The sequence below is a fragment of the Leuresthes tenuis genome, unplaced genomic scaffold, assembly GCF_036924035.1.
Source record: "Leuresthes tenuis unplaced genomic scaffold, fLeuTen1.0.hap1 SCAF_22, whole genome shotgun sequence".
Taxonomy (NCBI): domain Eukaryota; kingdom Metazoa; phylum Chordata; class Actinopteri; order Atheriniformes; family Atherinopsidae; genus Leuresthes; species Leuresthes tenuis.
This window is the reverse complement of record NW_027325376.1, coordinates 798,484-818,381: the sequence shown is the minus strand read 5'-3', so window position 1 is coordinate 818,381 and position 19,898 is coordinate 798,484. Positions and strand designations below refer to the sequence as shown.

At 46.0% G+C, this 19,898-nt stretch overlaps 1 protein-coding gene across 2 annotated transcripts in view; it reads right to left on the bottom strand.

The window, feature by feature from the left end:
* camta2 (calmodulin binding transcription activator 2) overlaps positions 1–16,822 on the bottom strand; it is a 70,276-nt gene extending 53,454 nt beyond the window's left edge. Inside the window, exons 1-6 of one of the 2 annotated variants that reach the window (XM_072376121.1) lie at positions 16,551–16,822; positions 15,543–15,619; positions 13,514–13,617; positions 10,279–10,346; positions 10,069–10,204; positions 9,303–9,374 (exon numbers count right to left, since the gene is read on the bottom strand). In XM_072376121.1, coding sequence (XP_072232222.1) covers positions 9,303–9,374; positions 10,069–10,204; positions 10,279–10,346; positions 13,514–13,617; positions 15,543–15,576 — 414 coding nt within the window. In that variant the 5' untranslated portion in view covers positions 15,577–15,619; positions 16,551–16,822. The remainder of the gene's footprint in view (positions 1–9,302; positions 9,375–10,068; positions 10,205–10,278; positions 10,347–13,513; positions 13,618–15,542; positions 15,620–16,550) is intronic. The other variant, XM_072376122.1, reaches the window with a different exon arrangement.
* Positions 16,823–19,898: the final 3,076 nt, after the last annotated feature.

The following is a 19,898-nucleotide window of genomic DNA, read 5'->3' as shown; positions in this document are numbered from 1 at the left end:
GTGGCTTTATCTGGGACCGACCTTGAGTTTTTAACTCGGGAACTAAGGTCAGCGTGTGACCTCAGAACCAGACTCTGGACTTAAAGTTGGATCTGTGACTTTATCTGGGAGCGACCTTGAGTTTTTAACTCGGGAACTAAGGTCAGCGTGTGACCTCAGAACCAGACTCTGGAGTTAAAGTTGGATCTGTGGCTTTATCTGGGACCGACCTTGAGTTTTTAACTCGGGAACTAAGGTCAGCGTGTGACCTCAGAACCAGACTCTGGAGTTAAAGTTGGATCTGTGACTTTATCTGGGAGCGACCTTGAGTTTTTAACTCAGGAACTAAGGTCAGCGTGTGACCTCAGAACCAGACTCTGGAGTTAAAGTTGGATCTGTGGCTTTATCTGGGACCGACCTTGAGTTTTTAACTCAGGAACTAAGGTCAGCGTGTGACCTCAGAACCAGACTCTGGAGTTAAAGTTGGATCTGTGGCTTTATCTGGGAGCGACCTTGAGTTTTTAACTCGGGAACTAAGGTCAGCGTGTGACCTCAGAACCAGACTCTGGAGTTAAAGTTGGATCTGTGACTTTATCTGGGAGCGACCTTGAGTTTTTAACTCGGGAACTAAGGTCAGCGTGTGACCTCAGAACCAGACTCTGGAGTTAAAGTTGGATCTGTGACTTTATCTGGGACCGACCTTGAGTTTTTAACTCGGGAACTAAGGTCAGCGTGTGACCTCAGAACCAAACTCTGGAGTTAAAGTTGGATCTGTGACTTTATCTGGGAGCGACCTTGAGTTTTTAACTCGGGAACTAAGGTCAGCGTGTGACCTCAGAACCAGACTCTGGAGTTAAAGTTGGATCTGTGACTTTATCTGGGAGCGACCTTGAGTTTTTAACTCGGGAACTAAGGTCAGCGTGTGACCTCAGAACCAGACTCTGGAGTTAAAGTTGGATCTGTGGCTTTATCTGGGAGCGACCTTGAGTTTTTAACTCAGGAACTAAGGTCAGCGTGTGACCTCAGAACCAGACTCTGGAGTTAAAGTTGGATCTGTGACTTTATCTGGGAGCGACCTTGAGTTTTTAACTCGGGAACTAAGGTCAGCGTGTGACCTCAGAACCAGACTCTGGAGTTAAAGTTGGATCTGTGACTTTATCTGGGACCGACCTTGAGTTTTTAACTCGGGAACTAAGGTCAGCGTGTGACCTCAGAACCAGACTCTGGAGTTAAAGTTGGATCTGTGGCTTTATCTGGGACCGACCTTGAGTTTTTAACTCAGGAACTAAGGTCAGCGTGTGACCTCAGAACCAGACTCTGGAGTTAAAGTTGGATCTGTGACTTTATCTGGGAGCGACCTTGAGTTTTTAACTCAGGAACTAAGGTCAGCGTGTGACCTCAGAACCAGACTCTGGAGTTAAAGTTGGATCTGTGGCTTTATCTGGGAGCGACCTTGAGTTTTTAACTCCGGAACTAAGGTCAGCGTGTGACCTCAGAACCAGACTCTGGAGTTAAAGTTGGATCTGTGACTTTATCTGGGACCGACCTTGAGTTTTTAACTCGGGAACTAAGGTCAGCGTGTGACCTCAGAACCAGACTCTGGAGTTAAAGTTGGATCTGTGGCTTTATCTGGGAGCGACCTTGAGTTTTTAACTCGGGAACTAAGGTCAGCGTGTGACCTCAGAACCAGACTCTGGAGTTAAAGTTGGATCTGTGACTTTATCTGGGAGCGACCTTGAGTTTTTAACTCGGGAACTAAGGTCAGCGTGTGACCTCAGAACCAGACTCTGGAGTTAAAGTTGGATCTGTGACTTTATCTGGGACCGACCTTGAGTTTTTAACTCCGGAACTAAGGTCAGCGTGTGACCTCAGAACCAGACTCTGGAGTTAAAGTTGGATCTGTGGCTTTATCTGGGACCGACCTTTGAGTTTTTAACTCGGGAACTAAGGTCAGCGTGTGACCTCAGAACCAGACTCTGGAGTTAAAGTTGGATCTGTGACTTTATCTGGGAGCGACCTTGAGTTTTTAACTCGGGAACTAAGGTCAGCGTGTGACCTCAGAACCAGACTCTGGAGTTAAAGTTGGATCTGTGACTTTATCTGGGAGCGACCTTGAGTTTTTAACTCAGGAACTAAGGTCAGCATGTGACCTCAGAACCAGACTCTGGAGTTAAAGTTGGATCTGTGGCTTTATCTGGGAGCGACCTTGAGTTTTTAACTCGGGAACTAAGGTCAGCGTGTGACCTCAGAACCAAACTCTGGAGTTAAAGTTGGATCTGTGACTTTATCTGGGAGCGACCTTGAGTTTTTAACTCGGGAACTAAGGTCAGCGTGTGACCTCAGAACCAGACTCTGGAGTTAAAGTTGGATCTGTGGCTTTATCTGGGACCGACCTTGAGTTTTTAACTCAGGAACTAAGGTCAGCGTGTGACCTCAGAACCAGACTCTGGAGTTAAAGTTGGATCTGTGGCTTTATCTGGGAGCGACCTTGAGTTTTTAACTCAGGAACTAAGGTCAGCGTGTGACCTCAGAACCAGACTCTGGAGTTAAAGTTGGATCTGTGGCTTTATCTGGGAGCGACCTTGAGTTTTTAACTCGGGAACTAAGGTCAGCGTGTGACCTCAGAACCAAACTCTGGAGTTAAAGTTGGATCTGTGACTTTATCTGGGACCGACCTTGAGTTTTTAACTCGGGAACTAAGGTCAGCGTGTGACCTCAGAACCAGACTCTGGAGTTAAAGTTGGATCTGTGACTTTATCTGGGACCGACCTTGAGTTTTTAACTCGGGAACTAAGGTCAGCATGTGACCTCAGAACCAGACTCTGGAGTTAAAGTTGGATCTGTGGCTTTATCTGGGACCGACCTTTGAGTTTTTAACTCGGGAACTAAGGTCAGCGTGTGACCTCAGAACCAGACTCTGGAGTTAAAGTTGGATCTGTGACTTTATCTGGGACCGACCTTGAGTTTTTAACTCGGGAACTAAGGTCAGCGTGTGACCTCAGAACCAGACTCTGGAGTTAAAGTTGGATCTGTGACTTTATCTGGGAGCGACCTTGAGTTTTTAACTCGGGAACTAAGGTCAGCGTGTGACCTCAGAACCAAACTCTGGAGTTAAAGTTGGATCTGTGGCTTTATCTGGGACCGACCTTGAGTTTTTAACTCGGGAACTAAGGTCAGCGTGTGACCTCAGAACCAAACTCTGGAGTTAAAGTTGGATCTGTGGCTTTATCTGGGAGCGACCTTGAGTTTTTAACTCGGGAACTAAGGTCAGCGTGTGACCTCAGAACCAGACTCTGGAGTTAAAGTTGGATCTGTGACTTTATCTGGGAGCGACCTTGAGTTTTTAACTCGGGAACTAAGGTCAGCGTGTGACCTCAGAACCAGACTCTGGAGTTAAAGTTGGATCTGTGGCTTTATCTGGGACCGACCTTGAGTTTTTAACTCGGGAACTAAGGTCAGCGTGTGACCTCAGAACCAGACTCTGGACTTAAAGTTGGATCTGTGACTTTATCTGGGAGCGACCTTGAGTTTTTAACTCGGGAACTAAGGTCAGCGTGTGACCTCAGAACCAGACTCTGGAGTTAAAGTTGGATCTGTGGCTTTATCTGGGACCGACCTTGAGTTTTTAACTCGGGAACTAAGGTCAGCGTGTGACCTCAGAACCAGACTCTGGAGTTAAAGTTGGATCTGTGACTTTATCTGGGAGCGACCTTGAGTTTTTAACTCAGGAACTAAGGTCAGCGTGTGACCTCAGAACCAGACTCTGGAGTTAAAGTTGGATCTGTGGCTTTATCTGGGACCGACCTTGAGTTTTTAACTCAGGAACTAAGGTCAGCGTGTGACCTCAGAACCAGACTCTGGAGTTAAAGTTGGATCTGTGGCTTTATCTGGGAGCGACCTTGAGTTTTTAACTCGGGAACTAAGGTCAGCGTGTGACCTCAGAACCAGACTCTGGAGTTAAAGTTGGATCTGTGACTTTATCTGGGAGCGACCTTGAGTTTTTAACTCGGGAACTAAGGTCAGCGTGTGACCTCAGAACCAGACTCTGGAGTTAAAGTTGGATCTGTGACTTTATCTGGGACCGACCTTGAGTTTTTAACTCGGGAACTAAGGTCAGCGTGTGACCTCAGAACCAAACTCTGGAGTTAAAGTTGGATCTGTGACTTTATCTGGGAGCGACCTTGAGTTTTTAACTCGGGAACTAAGGTCAGCGTGTGACCTCAGAACCAGACTCTGGAGTTAAAGTTGGATCTGTGACTTTATCTGGGAGCGACCTTGAGTTTTTAACTCGGGAACTAAGGTCAGCGTGTGACCTCAGAACCAGACTCTGGAGTTAAAGTTGGATCTGTGGCTTTATCTGGGAGCGACCTTGAGTTTTTAACTCAGGAACTAAGGTCAGCGTGTGACCTCAGAACCAGACTCTGGAGTTAAAGTTGGATCTGTGACTTTATCTGGGAGCGACCTTGAGTTTTTAACTCGGGAACTAAGGTCAGCGTGTGACCTCAGAACCAGACTCTGGAGTTAAAGTTGGATCTGTGACTTTATCTGGGACCGACCTTGAGTTTTTAACTCGGGAACTAAGGTCAGCGTGTGACCTCAGAACCAGACTCTGGAGTTAAAGTTGGATCTGTGGCTTTATCTGGGACCGACCTTGAGTTTTTAACTCAGGAACTAAGGTCAGCGTGTGACCTCAGAACCAGACTCTGGAGTTAAAGTTGGATCTGTGACTTTATCTGGGAGCGACCTTGAGTTTTTAACTCAGGAACTAAGGTCAGCGTGTGACCTCAGAACCAGACTCTGGAGTTAAAGTTGGATCTGTGGCTTTATCTGGGAGCGACCTTGAGTTTTTAACTCCGGAACTAAGGTCAGCGTGTGACCTCAGAACCAGACTCTGGAGTTAAAGTTGGATCTGTGACTTTATCTGGGACCGACCTTGAGTTTTTAACTCGGGAACTAAGGTCAGCGTGTGACCTCAGAACCAGACTCTGGAGTTAAAGTTGGATCTGTGGCTTTATCTGGGAGCGACCTTGAGTTTTTAACTCGGGAACTAAGGTCAGCGTGTGACCTCAGAACCAGACTCTGGAGTTAAAGTTGGATCTGTGACTTTATCTGGGAGCGACCTTGAGTTTTTAACTCGGGAACTAAGGTCAGCGTGTGACCTCAGAACCAGACTCTGGAGTTAAAGTTGGATCTGTGACTTTATCTGGGACCGACCTTGAGTTTTTAACTCCGGAACTAAGGTCAGCGTGTGACCTCAGAACCAGACTCTGGAGTTAAAGTTGGATCTGTGGCTTTATCTGGGACCGACCTTTGAGTTTTTAACTCGGGAACTAAGGTCAGCGTGTGACCTCAGAACCAGACTCTGGAGTTAAAGTTGGATCTGTGACTTTATCTGGGAGCGACCTTGAGTTTTTAACTCGGGAACTAAGGTCAGCGTGTGACCTCAGAACCAGACTCTGGAGTTAAAGTTGGATCTGTGACTTTATCTGGGAGCGACCTTGAGTTTTTAACTCAGGAACTAAGGTCAGCATGTGACCTCAGAACCAGACTCTGGAGTTAAAGTTGGATCTGTGGCTTTATCTGGGAGCGACCTTGAGTTTTTAACTCGGGAACTAAGGTCAGCGTGTGACCTCAGAACCAAACTCTGGAGTTAAAGTTGGATCTGTGACTTTATCTGGGAGCGACCTTGAGTTTTTAACTCGGGAACTAAGGTCAGCGTGTGACCTCAGAACCAGACTCTGGAGTTAAAGTTGGATCTGTGGCTTTATCTGGGACCGACCTTGAGTTTTTAACTCAGGAACTAAGGTCAGCGTGTGACCTCAGAACCAAACTCTGGAGTTAAAGTTGGATCTGTGACTTTATCTGGGAGCGACCTTGAGTTTTTAACTCGGGAACTAAGGTCAGCGTGTGACCTCAGAACCAGACTCTGGAGTTAAAGTTGGATCTGTGGCTTTATCTGGGACCGACCTTGAGTTTTTAACTCAGGAACTAAGGTCAGCATGTGACCTCAGAACCAGACTCTGGAGTTAAAGTTGGATCTGTGACTTTATCTGGGAGCGACCTTGAGTTTTTAACTCAGGAACTAAGGTCAGCATGTGACCTCAGAACCAGACTCTGGAGTTAAAGTTGGATCTGTGGCTTTATCTGGGAGCGACCTTGAGTTTTTAACTCGGGAACTAAGGTCAGCGTGTGACCTCAGAACCAAACTCTGGAGTTAAAGTTGGATCTGTGACTTTATCTGGGAGCGACCTTGAGTTTTTAACTCGGGAACTAAGGTCAGCGTGTGACCTCAGAACCAGACTCTGGACTTAAAGTTGGATCTGTGACTTTATCTGGGAGCGACCTTGAGTTTTTAACTCGGGAACTAAGGTCAGCGTGTGACCTCAGAACCAGACTCTGGAGTTAAAGTTGGATCTGTGACTTTATCTGGGAGCGACCTTGAGTTTTTAACTCGGGAACTAAGGTCAGCGTGTGACCTCAGAACCAAACTCTGGAGTTAAAGTTGGATCTGTGACTTTATCTGGGACCGACCTTGAGTTTTTAACTCGGGAACTAAGGTCAGCGTGTGACCTCAGAACCAAACTCTGGAGTTAAAGTTGGATCTGTGGCTTTATCTGGGACCGACCTTGAGTTTTTAACTCGGGAACTAAGGTCAGCGTGTGACCTCAGAACCAAACTCTGGAGTTAAAGTTGGATCTGTGACTTTATCTGGGAGCGACCTTGAGTTTTTAACTCGGGAACTAAGGTCAGCGTGTGACCTCAGAACCAAACTCTGGAGTTAAAGTTGGATCTGTGGCTTTATCTGGGAGCGACCTTGAGTTTTTAACTCAGGAACTAAGGTCAGCGTGTGACCTCAGAACCAGACTCTGGAGTTAAAGTTGGATCTGTGCCTTTATCTGGGAGCGACCTTGAGTTTTTAACTCGGGAACTAAGGTCAGCGTGTGACCTCAGAACCAGACTCTGGAGTTAAAGTTGGATCTGTGACTTTATCTGGGAGCGACCTTGAGTTTTTAACTCAGGAACTAAGGTCAGCGTGTGACCTCAGAACCAGACTCTGGAGTTAAAGTTGGATCTGTGACTTTATCTGGGACCGACCTTGAGTTTTTAACTCGGGAACTAAGGTCAGCGTGTGACCTCAGAACCAGACTCTGGAGTTAAAGTTGGATCTGTGGCTTTATCTGGGAGCGACCTTGAGTTTTTAACTCGGGAACTAAGGTCAGCGTGTGACCTCAGAACCAGACTCTGGAGTTAAAGTTGGATCTGTGACTTTATCTGGGAGCGACCTTGAGTTTTTAACTCAGGAACTAAGGTCAGCGTGTGACCTCAGAACCAGACTCTGGAGTTAAAGTTGGATCTGTGACTTTATCTGGGACCGACCTTGAGTTTTTAACTCGGGAACTAAGGTCAGCGTGTGACCTCAGAACCAGACTCTGGAGTTAAAGTTGGATCTGTGACTTTATCTGGGAGCGACCTTGAGTTTTTAACTCGGGAACTAAGGTCAGCGTGTGACCTCAGAACCAGACTCTGGAGTTAAAGTTGGATCTGTGGCTTTATCTGGGAGCGACCTTGAGTTTTTAACTCGGGAACTAAGGTTAGCGTGTGACCTCAGAACCAGACTCTGGAGTTAAAGTTGGATCTGTGACTTTATCTGGGAGCGACCTTGAGTTTTTAACTCGGGAACTAAGGTCAGCGTGTGACCTCAGAACCAGACTCTGGAGTTAAAGTTGGATCTGTGACTTTATCTGGGAGCGACCTTGAGTTTTTAACTCGGGAACTAAGGTCAGCGTGTGACCTCAGAACCAGACTCTGGAGTTAAAGTTGGATCTGTGACTTTATCTGGGAGCGACCTTGAGTTTTTAACTCGGGAACTAAGGTCAGCCTGTGACCTCAGAACCAGACTCTGGAGTTAAAGTTGGATCTGTGACTTTATCTGGGACCGACCTTGAGTTTTTAACTCGGGAACTAAGGTCAGCGTGTGACCTCAGAACCAGACTCTGGAGTTAAAGTTGGATCTGTGACTTTATCTGGGACCGACCTTGAGTTTTTAACTCGGGAACTAAGGTCAGCGTGTGACCTCAGAACCAGACTCTGGAGTTAAAGTTGGATCTGTGGCTTTATCTGGGAGCGACCTTGAGTTTTTAACTCAGGAACTAAGGTCAGCGTGTGACCTCAGAACCAGACTCTGGAGTTAAAGTTGGATCTGTGACTTTATCTGGGAGCGACCTTGAGTTTTTAACTCGGGAACTAAGGTCAGCCTGTGACCTCAGAACCAGACTCTGGAGTTAAAGTTGGATCTGTGGCTTTATCTGGGAGCGACCTTGAGTTTTTAACTCAGGAACTAAGGTCAGCGTGTGACCTCAGAACCAGACTCTGGAGTTAAAGTTGGATCTGTGACTTTATCTGGGACCGACCTTGAGTTTTTAACTTGGGAACTAAGGTCAGCGTGTGACCTCAGAACCAGACTCTGGAGTTAAAGTTGGATCTGTGACTTTATCTGGGAGCGACCTTGAGTTTTTAACTCGGGAACTAAGGTCAGCCTGTGACCTCAGAACCAGACTCTGGAGTTAAAGTTGGATCTGTGGCTTTATTTGGGAGCGACCTTGAGTTTTTAACTCAGGAACTAAGGTCAGCGTGTGACCTCAGAACCAGACTCTGGAGTTAAAGTTGGATCTGTGACTTTATCTGGGACCGACCTTGAGTTTTTAACTCAGGAACTAAGGTCAGCGTGTGACCTCAGAACCAGACTCTGGAGTTAAAGTTGGATCTGTGACTTTATCTGGGAGCGACCTTGAGTTTTTAACTCGGGAACTAAGGTCAGCGTGTGACCTCAGAACCGACTCGGGAGCTGAATTTAAAGGTGACTGCTGGGAACACTGATGCTCCATCTCCTTCCTGGTCCCTCTCTGAGCCGACTGTTACCGGGGGCTCACACCAAAAGCGTCGTGAGCGGCTGCTTCTACTTCTTCTGCCGCCGGAAGCGGCCAAAGGGGCGGGGCTTATTTGTATAGCAACTAGCAGATATATTTAATAATCCATCCATACATCGGTTCCCTCTTTCACCATGGATCGTACTCTGGGCAGAACCCTAACCCTTCTTTGTGTTTGCGCTCTGCCGTTTCCCGCCTTTTTTTCCCGCCTTTTTTCCGCCTTTGGAATCCAGATCGGCCCTAATCTGCTGTCGTCGCGTCACTGCTCATTTGCATAAAGTTGAGCCTTTCTCAACTGTTGAAGCTCATGAAGCTCTTGAAGCTCAGAACGCGCTCCAACACATCACGAGTCAGCTGTGCACATTGGTAGCTCGGTGTGTATGTGTGTGCGCTGACCTGCAGCAGCCAATAGCATCGTCTGTGGAATGTTGGCACAATGGAGGAATGGACGTAGCAACCGTAGAGGCACTGAAACGGCAGAAAGGGAACAGATCAGCTTCATCTCGCACTGGGGAACAAAACAGCTGCAAAAACGTCACCAAGCGACCATCATCAGAACCTTTAAACTGCTCCAAAAAAGTTAGAAACAACATTTAAGAATGAAAACTAAGACCAGGCTGAGGCAGCAGCACAAAATAACGCTTCTGGGCAGTTTAAACACAGTGTGTGGGGGCATTTTTCCACGAGGAAGCACTAAAAGCACCGACTGATTTAACTCTACAACCTGCTCTGAAAATAAACTGTTAAATTTGATCAAAGCTTCTGCAGTGAACCGTGACGAATGCAGGAAACTCTACCTACTGCTTTAAAAACCAGTAAAAACTCTGGTTCCCTTCACTGTGTCTCATCAACACTTTGTGTTCAACAAACAAAACCTGAGTTTTTCACCGATGAGCCAGCAGCTGTCGATGGTTTCTGCTTCTAAACCAGTGCTCCTCAATCCTGGCCTCAACTCCCTGCCCCAGCTGGTTCAAATGAATGGGTCGTCCTCAGCCTTCTGCAGAGCTCAAAGGAATGAACCGTTTAAATAAAGTATATAACAGTTTATTGAAACCATTTAAAATGAACGGTCAGAAGGCTGAGGACGACCCAGAATCAGAGCCGTGAAAATGGAGCCGTAACCCTTCCTGTCCAGCAGGGGGAGCAGGTGAACGCTGCGCACCTCCATGCCCTGGACCTTCAGCTTCATGTGGTCCTCCCTTGTTGTTTTTCCATCCTTCCTTTTCTTCCAGCAGTATCCGTCCTTCCTGTACTTCACCTTCTTTCTGTTGTACAGGATGATGCTGCCGTTCTTCGGCCTGAAACACAAACGGGCGTCAGCAACGTGCATGTGCCCTGAGCTTGGTCTGGCAGGTGCCTGCAGGGGGTGTACCTGGTTTTCAGGGTGCAGGAGAGCCACTCGTCATGTCTGTCGAACGATATCAGGTAGGAGGCAATCTCCTGCAGACACAAAGGACGAGCTGTGACACAGATCCACTCACTACTCCAGTCTGGTCTCGTCCTGGCAGCTGCTTTACTCACCTTTCTGATCACCCCCAGCTCTATTGTTCCCCCCTCCCTCCCAGACTGCCTCAGTGAGTTGAAATTCTGCTTTTCCCTCAGAATTCACTGTGTTCAGCTCCTTTACTTCTTTACTTTGTTGTGGGAGGTGCCCACAAATACATGCATTATCATTATTATTAGAGCTTAAATAGAAGATTCAGGGCTGTTCAATATTCATTTATATCTCTGAATGTTTGCAGCATGAAAAGCAGCCGTTTATTTATTTAAATTTTTACTCTGCGACACCTCGGCTTAAACAGTAAATATGCTGAATATCTGCAGCTGATCTTTGAAGCTTTATGATCAAAGAGGTTAGAACTGATCAGCAGCTGGACAGGTGATGCTTCACCTGTGGAGACTCAAACTGGTTCCAGCTGTTTATTTTACGCTAAATGAGTCTTTATCTGATGATGTTTGGCATCGGAGGCGTGTCTGCTTTCTCCTTTTCACTTTTCTGTCTGTTCGCATACTTTTCAGTCTGTTCTCATACTTTTCAGTCCGTTCGCATACTTTTCAGTCTGTTCGCATACTTTTCAGTCTGTTCACATACTTTTCAGTCTGTTCGCATACTTTTCTGTCTGTTCGCACACTTTTCAGTCTGTTCTCATACTTTTCTGTCTGTTCTCATACTTTTCTGTCTGTTCCCATACTTTTCAGTCTGTTCGCATACTTTTCTGTCTGTTCGCACACTTTTCTGTCTGTTCGCACACTTTTCTGTCTGTTCCCATACTTTTCAGTCTGTTCGCATACTTTTCAGTCTGTTCTCACACTTTTCTGTCTGTTCGCATACTTTTCAGTCTGTTCTCATACTTTTCTGTCTGTTCTCATACTTTTCTGTCTGTTCTCATACTTTTCTGTCTGTTCTCATACTTTTCTGTCTGTTCGCATACTTTTCAGTCTGTTCTCACACTTTTCTGTCTGTTCGCATACTTTTCAGTCTGTTCCCATACTTTTCAGTCCGTTCGCATACTTTTCTGTCCGTTCGCACACTTTTCAGTCCGTTCGCACACTTTTCAGTCCGTTCGCACACTTTTCTGTCCGTTCGCACACTTTTCAGTCGGTTCGCACACTTTTCTGTCTGTTCGCACACTTTTCAGTCTGTTCGCACACTTTTCTGTCTGTTCGCACACTTTTCAGTCTGTTCGCACACTTTTCAGTCTGTTCGCACACTTTTCAGTCTGTTCGCACACTTTTCAGTCTGTTCGCACACTTTTCAGTCTGTTCGCACACTTTTCAGTCTGTTCGCACACTTTTCAGTCCGTTCGCACACTTTTCAGTCCGTTCGCACACTTTTCAGTCCGTTCGCATACTTTTCTGTCTGTTCTCACACTTTTCAGTCTGTTCACATACTTTTCTGTCTGTTCTCACACTTTTCAGTCTGTTCGCATACTTTTCAGTCTGTTCGCATACTTTTCAGTCTGTTCGCACACTTTTCTGTCTGTTCGCATACTTTTCTGTCTGTTCGCATACTTTTCAGTCTGTTCGCATACTTTTCTGTCTGTTCGCACACTTTTCTGTCTGTTCGCATACTTTTCTGTCTGTTCGCACACTTTTCAGTCCGTTCGCATACTTTTCTGTCCGTTCGCATACTTTTCTGTCCGTTCGCACACTTTTCAGTCTGTTCGCATACTTTTCAGTCTGTTCGCACACTTTTCTGTCTGTTCGCATACTTTTCTGTCTGTTCGCATACTTTTCAGTCTGTTCGCATACTTTTCTGTCTGTTCGCACACTTTTCTGTCTGTTCGCATACTTTTCTGTCTGTTCGCACACTTTTCAGTCCGTTCGCATACTTTTCAGTCCGTTCGCATACTTTTCTGTCCGTTCGCATACTTTTCTGTCCGTTCGCACACTTTTCTGTCCGTTCGCATACTTTTCTGTCCGTTCGCATACTTTTCTGTCCGTTCGCATACTTTTCTGTCTGTTCGCATACTTTTCAGTCTGTTCGCATACTTTTCTGTCTGTTCGCATACTTTTCTGTCTGTTCGCACACTTTTCAGTCTGTTCGCATACTTTTCTGTCTGTTCGCACACTTTTCAGTCTGTTCGCATACTTTTCAGTCTGTTCGCACACTTTTCTGTCTGTTCGCATACTTTTCAGTCTGTTCGCATACTTTTCTGTCTGTTCGCACACTTTTCTGTCTGTTCGCATACTTTTCTGTCTGTTCGCACACTTTTCAGTCCGTTCGCATACTTTTCAGTCCGTTCGCATACTTTTCTGTCCGTTCGCATACTTTTCTGTCCGTTCGCACACTTTTCTGTCCGTTCGCACACTTTTCTGTCCGTTCGCATACTTTTCTGTCCGTTCGCATACTTTTCAGTCCGTTCTCACACTTTTCAGTCTGTTCTCACACTTTTCAGTCTGTTCGCATACTTTTCTGTCCGTTCGCATACTTTTCTGTCCGTTCGCACACTTTTCTGTCTGTTCGCACACTTTTCTGTCCGTTCGCATACTTTTCTGTCTGTTCGCATACTTTTCTGTCCGTTCGCACACTTTTCTGTCTGTTCTCACACTTTTCTGTCCGTTCGCATACTTTTCTGTCCGTTCGCATACTTTTCTGTCCGTTCGCACACTTTTCTGTCTGTTCGCACACTTTTCTGTCCGTTCGCATACTTTTCTGTCCGTTCGCATACTTTTCAGTCCGTTCTCACACTTTTCTGTCTGTTCTCACACTTTTCAGTCTGTTCGCATACTTTTCAGTCTGTTCGCATACTTTTCTGTCTGTTCTCACACTTTTCTGTCTGTTCACATACTTTTCTGTCTGTTCACATACTTTTCTGTCTGTTCTCACACTTTTCAGTCTGTTCTCACACTTTTCTGTCTGTTCGCATACTTTTCTGTCTGTTCACATACTTTTCTGTCTGTTCACATACTTTTCTGTCTGTTCTCACACTTTTCTGTCTGTTCTCACACTTTTCTGTCTGTTCGCATACTTTTCTGTCTGTTCTCACACTTTTCTGTCTGTTCGCATACTTTTCAGTCTGTTCGCATACTTTTCAGTCTGTTCGCACACTTTTCTGTCTGTTCACATACTTTTCTGTCTGTTCACATACTTTTCTGTCACTCACCTCGTTAGTGTTCCACCTCAGCCGCTCGTTAGGAAGACTTGACGAGCGAGGAAGACACTCCAGCAGCTTGTTGGGAAGAAACACCTTCCTCTGTCCTTTGTTGTCTGCACACAAACAAACACGCGGTCAGAGTTCTGCTGAGATCTAACAGCAGAGATCATGTTTCTCCAGTTTTAGCTTCTCTTCATTGGCTCCCTGTTAGATTCAGAATAGAATTTAAGATTCTTCTCCTCACATATAAAGCTCTTAATGACCGAGCTCCATCACATCTTAAAGATCTCACAGTTGGATATTTCCCCAACAGAGCACTTTGCTCTCAGGCTGCAGGTTTCCTTGTGGTTCCCAGAGTTTCTAAAAGCAGAATGGGAGGCAGAGCCTTCAGTTATCAGGCCCCTAAAAGCAGAATGGGAGGCAGAGCCTTCAGTTATCAGGCCCCTAAAAGCAGAATGGGAGGCAGAGCCTTCAGTTATCAGGCCCCTAAAAGCAGAATGGGAGGCAGAGCCTTCAGTTATCAGGCCCCTAAAAGCAGAATGGGAGGCAGAGCCTTCAGTTATCAGGCCCCTAAAAGCAGAATGGGAGGCAGAGCCTTCAGTTATCAGGCCCCTAAAAGCAGAATGGGAGGCAGAGCCTTCAGTTATCAGGCCCCTAAAAGCAGAATGGGAGGCAGAGCCTTCAGTTATCAGGCCCCTAAAAGCAGAATGGGAGGCAGAGCCTTCAGTTATCAGGCCCCTAAAAGCAGAATGGGAGGCAGAGCCTTCAGTTATCAGGCCCCTAAAAGCAGAATGGGAGGCAGAGCCTTCAGTTATCAGGCCCCTAAAAGCAGAATGGGAGGCAGAGCCTTCAGTTATCAGGCCCCTAAAAGCAGAATGGGAGGCAGAGCCTTCAGTTATCAGGCCCCTAAAAGCAGAATGGGAGGCAGAGCCTTCAGTTATCAGGCCCCTAAAAGCAGAATGGGAGGCAGAGCCTTCAGTTATCAGGCCCCTAAAAGCAGAATGGGAGGCAGAGCCTTCAGTTATCAGGTCCCTAAAAGCAGAATGGGAGGCAGAGCCTTCAGTTATCAGGCCCCTAAAAGCAGAATGGGAGGCAGAGCCTTCAGTTATCAGGCCCCTAAAAGCAGAATGGGAGGCAGAGCCTTCAGTTATCAGGCCCCTAAAAGCAGAATGGGAGGCAAAGCCTTCAGTTATCAGGTCCCTAAAAGCAGAATGGGAGGCAGAGCCTTCAGTTATCAGGCCCCTAAAAGCAGAATCGGAGGCAGAGCCTTCAGTTATCAGGCCCCTAAAAGCAGAATGGGAGGCAGAGCCTTCAGTTATCAGGCCCCTAAAAGCAGAATGGGAGGCAGAGCCTTCAGTTATCAGGCCCCTAAAAGCAGAATGGGAGGCAGAGCCTTCAGTTATCAGGCCCCTAAAAGCAGAATGGGAGGCAGAGCCTTCAGTTATCAGGCCCCTAAAAGCAGAATGGGAGGCAGAGCCTTCAGTTATCAGGCCCCTCTCTGTGGAACCAGCTGCCAGTTTGGCTTCAGGAAGCAGACACCCTCTCTACCTTTAAGATCAGGCTGAAACTTTCCTTTCTGATAAAGCTTATAGTTAGGGATGGCTCAGGTGAGCCTGAAACATCCCATAGTTCTGCTGCTATAGGCCCAGCCTGCTGGGGGAGCTCCCATGATGCACCTCTCCTCCCTCCATGTACAGATGACATCATTGCTGTCATTAACTTGTGTTTCTCTCTCTCAGCAGGTGTCTCTGGCCTGGTGTTACGCTGCTTGTTGTCCCCTCTTTCCTCTCCTCTCAGCCCCAGCTGGTCCAGGCAGATGGACCCTTCCTGGTTCTGGTTCTGATGGATGTTTCTTCCTGTTAAAGGGCCCTTCCTGGATTTAATTAATTGGAAGTGATTGTCCTGCGTCTCTGAAGAACCCCGAGATGACTTTTGTTGTGATTTGGCGCTTTATAAATAAAGCTGAATTGAACTGAAGCAGCAGGTACCTTGATTCAGATGAATCATGATGTGGGACGCTCAGGTGGGCGGCACTGACCTGTCTCCGTGGAAACCATCTCCTTGTTGTTCATGGCGACGAGCCTCAGACGACACACGGCCGCCTGCACTGCCCCGCTGCACGCACACACAGAGACACACAACACCGATCAACAACCTGATCAATAGGAAACACCACAACTTCTGCAGCACCCAGTTGCCTAGCAACAGCCAAATGTGCACCCACTTTACATGAAGTGTGTGTGTCTGAACTTATATAACACAAACAGCTCCAGCTGTGCTACAAGGCTCAGAAAAACACCAGAGCACATTTCCACCGTTTCTCACCCACATTGTTACCCTGATTATTCAGTCTGGTAAATATTAAACGTGCTCACGTGTGAACAGACATATATATATATATGTATATAAAACTTAAGCTGTGACAAAATCAAACTGCATATTACTTTAAATAAATTAACTGTCACTTAAAGTCTGAAAACCTTGTTTTAGCTTCTTTCCTGCTAACAAAAGCAGCAGATTCAATCCACCCACACAAACACACCCATTTCACGGAGGCCGGCTTCAGACCGCGGACTCGCCTAGCTGCTACGGCCCCCTCCAGTAGCTTCTCCCCCGGGTGAGGGGTCTGAGCTACTCCCGGCCTGCTGGAGCTAACGGCGGGACGCTACTGAGCTTCGCATCATTATTTACAACATATAACGAGGCAACAACCGCTTTAAACACCACTCTGACAGTATTACTGTCCTCACGCTGTTGGACCAAAGCAAAAGAAGATGTAACATTGATCCAGCAACTTTTAAATATCGGTAATGTTTGGGATTTCAGAAGTTCGGCTCGCCGGCTAGCGGTGGCTCCACAGCGGTGATTAACGCCTCCGACAGCCGAGCTGCGGGGCTGTAGCTCCGGCTGAGAGCGCGCTAACCCGGGCCAGACAGCCGCCGATAATCTTTCTGATTATAGTATGAAATAAAGTGGTTTAAATAAACGAGGAAAGGGCCAAGCAGGGGTTGTTTGTTGATAAAACAGCCTATTAAAGATCCTTTACCTTCCGCCTTCAGCACAGCCGCCATGTTCTCTGACTCTGACGTCACTACGTAGCAACAGAGGAGGGAGGGGTGTAGGGGCATTCGATCGGCTATCAATAAACCTGATTTTGAAAATGTTTTTAATGTTTATTGAGGTGGTAAATGATAACAAACTCCAAACTGATGTGAGCCAAGTTAGTTATCTCAGGAGAGGGTGGTGGTCCCAGAGAGGTGTAAAATAATGCTACAAGGCTCCGAGGGGTCCCAGAGAGGTGTAAAATAATGCTATAAGGCTCCGAGGGGTCCCAGAGAGGTGTAAAATAATGCTACAAGGCTCCGAGGGGTCCCAGAGAGGTGTAAAATATTGCTATAAGGCTCCGAGGGGTCCCAGAGAGGTGTAAAATAATGCTATAAGGCTCAGAGGGGTCCCAGAGAGGTGTAAAATAATGCTATAAGGCTCCTAGGGGTCCCAGAGAGGTGTAAAATAATGCTATAAGGCTCCGAGGGGTCCCAGAGAGGTGTAAAATAATGCTATAAGGCTCCGAGGGGTCCCAGAGAGGTGTAAAATAATGCTATAAGGCTCCGAGGGGTCCCAGAGAGGTGTAAAATAATGCTATAAGGCTCCGAGGGGTCCCAGAGAGGTGTAAAATAATGCTATAAGGCTCCGAGGGGTCCCAGAGAGGTGTAAAATAATGCTACAAGGCTCCGAGGGGTCCCAGAGAGGTGTAAAATAATGCTATAAGGCTCCGAGGGGTCCCAGAGAGGTGTAAAATAATGCTATAAGGCTCCGAGGGGTCCCAGAGAGGTGTAAAATAATGCTATAAGGCTCCGAGGGGTCCCAGAGAGGTGTAAAATAATGCTACAAGGCTCCGAGGGGTCCCAGAGAGGTGTAAAATAATGCTATAAGGCTCCGAGGGGTCCCAGAGAGGTGTAAAATAATGCTACAAGGCTCCGAGGGGTCCCAGAGAGGTGTAAAATAATGCTACAAGGCTCCGAGGGGTCCCAGAGAGGTGTAAAATAATGCTACAAGGCTCCGAGGGGTCCCAGAGAGGTGTAAAATAATGCTATAAGGCTCCGAGGGGTCCCAGAGAGGTGTAAAATAATGCTACAAGGCTCCGAGGGGTCCCAGAGAGGTGTAAAATAATGCTACAAGGCTCCGAGGGGTCCCAGAGAGGTGTAAAATAATGCTACAAGGCTCCGAGGGGTCCCAGAGAGGTGTAAAATAATGCTATAAGGCTCCGAGGGGTCCCAGAGAGGTGTAAAATAATGCTATAAGGCTCCGAGGGGTCCCAGAGAGGTGTAAAATAATGCTATAAGGCTCCGAGGGGTCCCAGAGAGGTGTAAAATAATGCTATAAGGCTCAGAGGGGTCCCAGAGAGGTGTAAAATAATGCTATAAGGCTCAGAGGGGTCCCAGAGAGGTGTAAAATAATGCTATAAGGCTCTGAGGGGTCCCAGAGAGGTGTAAAATAATGCTATAAGGCTCCGAGGGGTCCCAGAGAGGTGTAAAATAATGCTATAAGGCTCCGAGGGGTCCCAGAGAGGTGTAAAATAATGCTATAAGGCTCAGAGGGGTCCCAGAGAGGTGTAAAATAATGCTACAAGGCTCCGAGGGGTCCCAGAGAGGTGTAAAATAATGCTATAAGGCTCCGAGGGGTCCCAGAGAGGTGTAAAATAATGCTATATGGCTCTGCATGATGTAAATATTTGTGTCGGTCCAGAGAAAGCTGAGTATTACTTATACATACTTATATTTCTACACAATATTTTAGACTGCAGCTGTGCCTTAAATAATCTGTTTATGTCAATTCCCACCTTGTAAACTTCTTGCCAAGATATGGCAGGTAAAAAAGGGCTAACAGGGCTAAGTTCCTCCTTACTTTAAAGGTGACATACTGTGTAAAAATCCCTCAGCTGCACTGAGGAGCATGCATCTTCCATCCAGCAGCAGCCTCAGAGGATATAAGAGCCCAGTGGATAAACTATATCTGAGGCTAATGTTCCAGCAGAGTTAGCTAAAGACTGTGAATGTGCAGCAAACACTTTTCATCCCACTGTTTTAACAACTTGGTCCAGTTCAACACTGGACTGAAGGAACTGAGCCACAAAGAGGATCAGTTCCAACTCTCAGAGCCTGAACTTCAGAGCAGGGAAATGGAAGCATCTGAGAAATAACTCCTCATGGTTTATTTACTGATTTATTTCTTCCTTTAGCAGCAGCTAACGCTAACAGCTTAGCTAATGAAATAACTCCTCATGGTTTATTTACTGATTTATTTCCTCCTTTAGCAGCAGCTAACGCTAACAGCTTAGCTAATGAAATAACTCCTCATGGTTTATTTACTGATTTATTTCTTCCTTTAGCAGCAGCTAACGCTAACAGCTTAGCTAATGAAATAACTCCTCGTGGTTTATTTACTGATTTATTTCTTCCTTTAGCAGCAGCTAACGCTAACAGCTTAGCTAATGAAATAAGTCCTCGTGGTTTATTTACTGATTTATTTCTTCCTTTAGCAGCAGCTAACGCTAACAGCTTAGCTAATGAAATAACTCCTCGTGGTTTATTTACTGATTTATTTCCTCCTTTAGCAGCAGCTAACGCTAACAGCTTAGCTAATGAAATAACTCCTCATGGTTTATTTACTGATTTATTTCTTCCTTTAGCAGCAGCTAACGCTAACAGCTTAGCTAATGAAATAACTCCTCATGGTTTATTTACTGATTTATTTCCTCCTTTAGCAGCAGCTAACGCTAACAGCTTAGCTAATGAAATAACTCCTCATGGTTTATTTACTGATTTATTTCTTCCTTTAGCAGCAGCTAACGCTAACAGCTTAGCTAATGAAATAACTCCTCGTGGTTTATTTACTGATTTATTTCTTCCTTTAGCAGCAGCTAACGCTAACAGCTTAGCTAATGAAATAAGTCCTCGTGGTTTATTTACTGATTTATTTCTTCCTTTAGCAGCAGCTAACGCTAACAGCTTAGCTAATGAAATAACTCCTCGTGGTTTATTTACTGATTTATTTCTTCCTTTAGCAGCAGCTAACGCTAACAGCTTAGCTAATGAAATAACTCCTCGTGGGTTATTTACTGATTTATTTCTTCCTTTAGCAGCAGCTAACGCTAACAGCTTAGCTAATGAAATAACTCCTCGTGGTTTATTTACTGATTTATTTCCTCCTTTAGCAGCAGCTAACGCTAACAGCTTAGCTAATGAAATAACTCCTCATGGTTTATTTACTGATTTATTTCTTCCTTTAGCAGCAGCTAACGCTAACAGCTTAGCTAATGAAATAACTCCTCATGGTTTATCAGACTTCCTTAAAATCAGTTCCTGAAACCCATTTTTATAGATTCAAATGACTC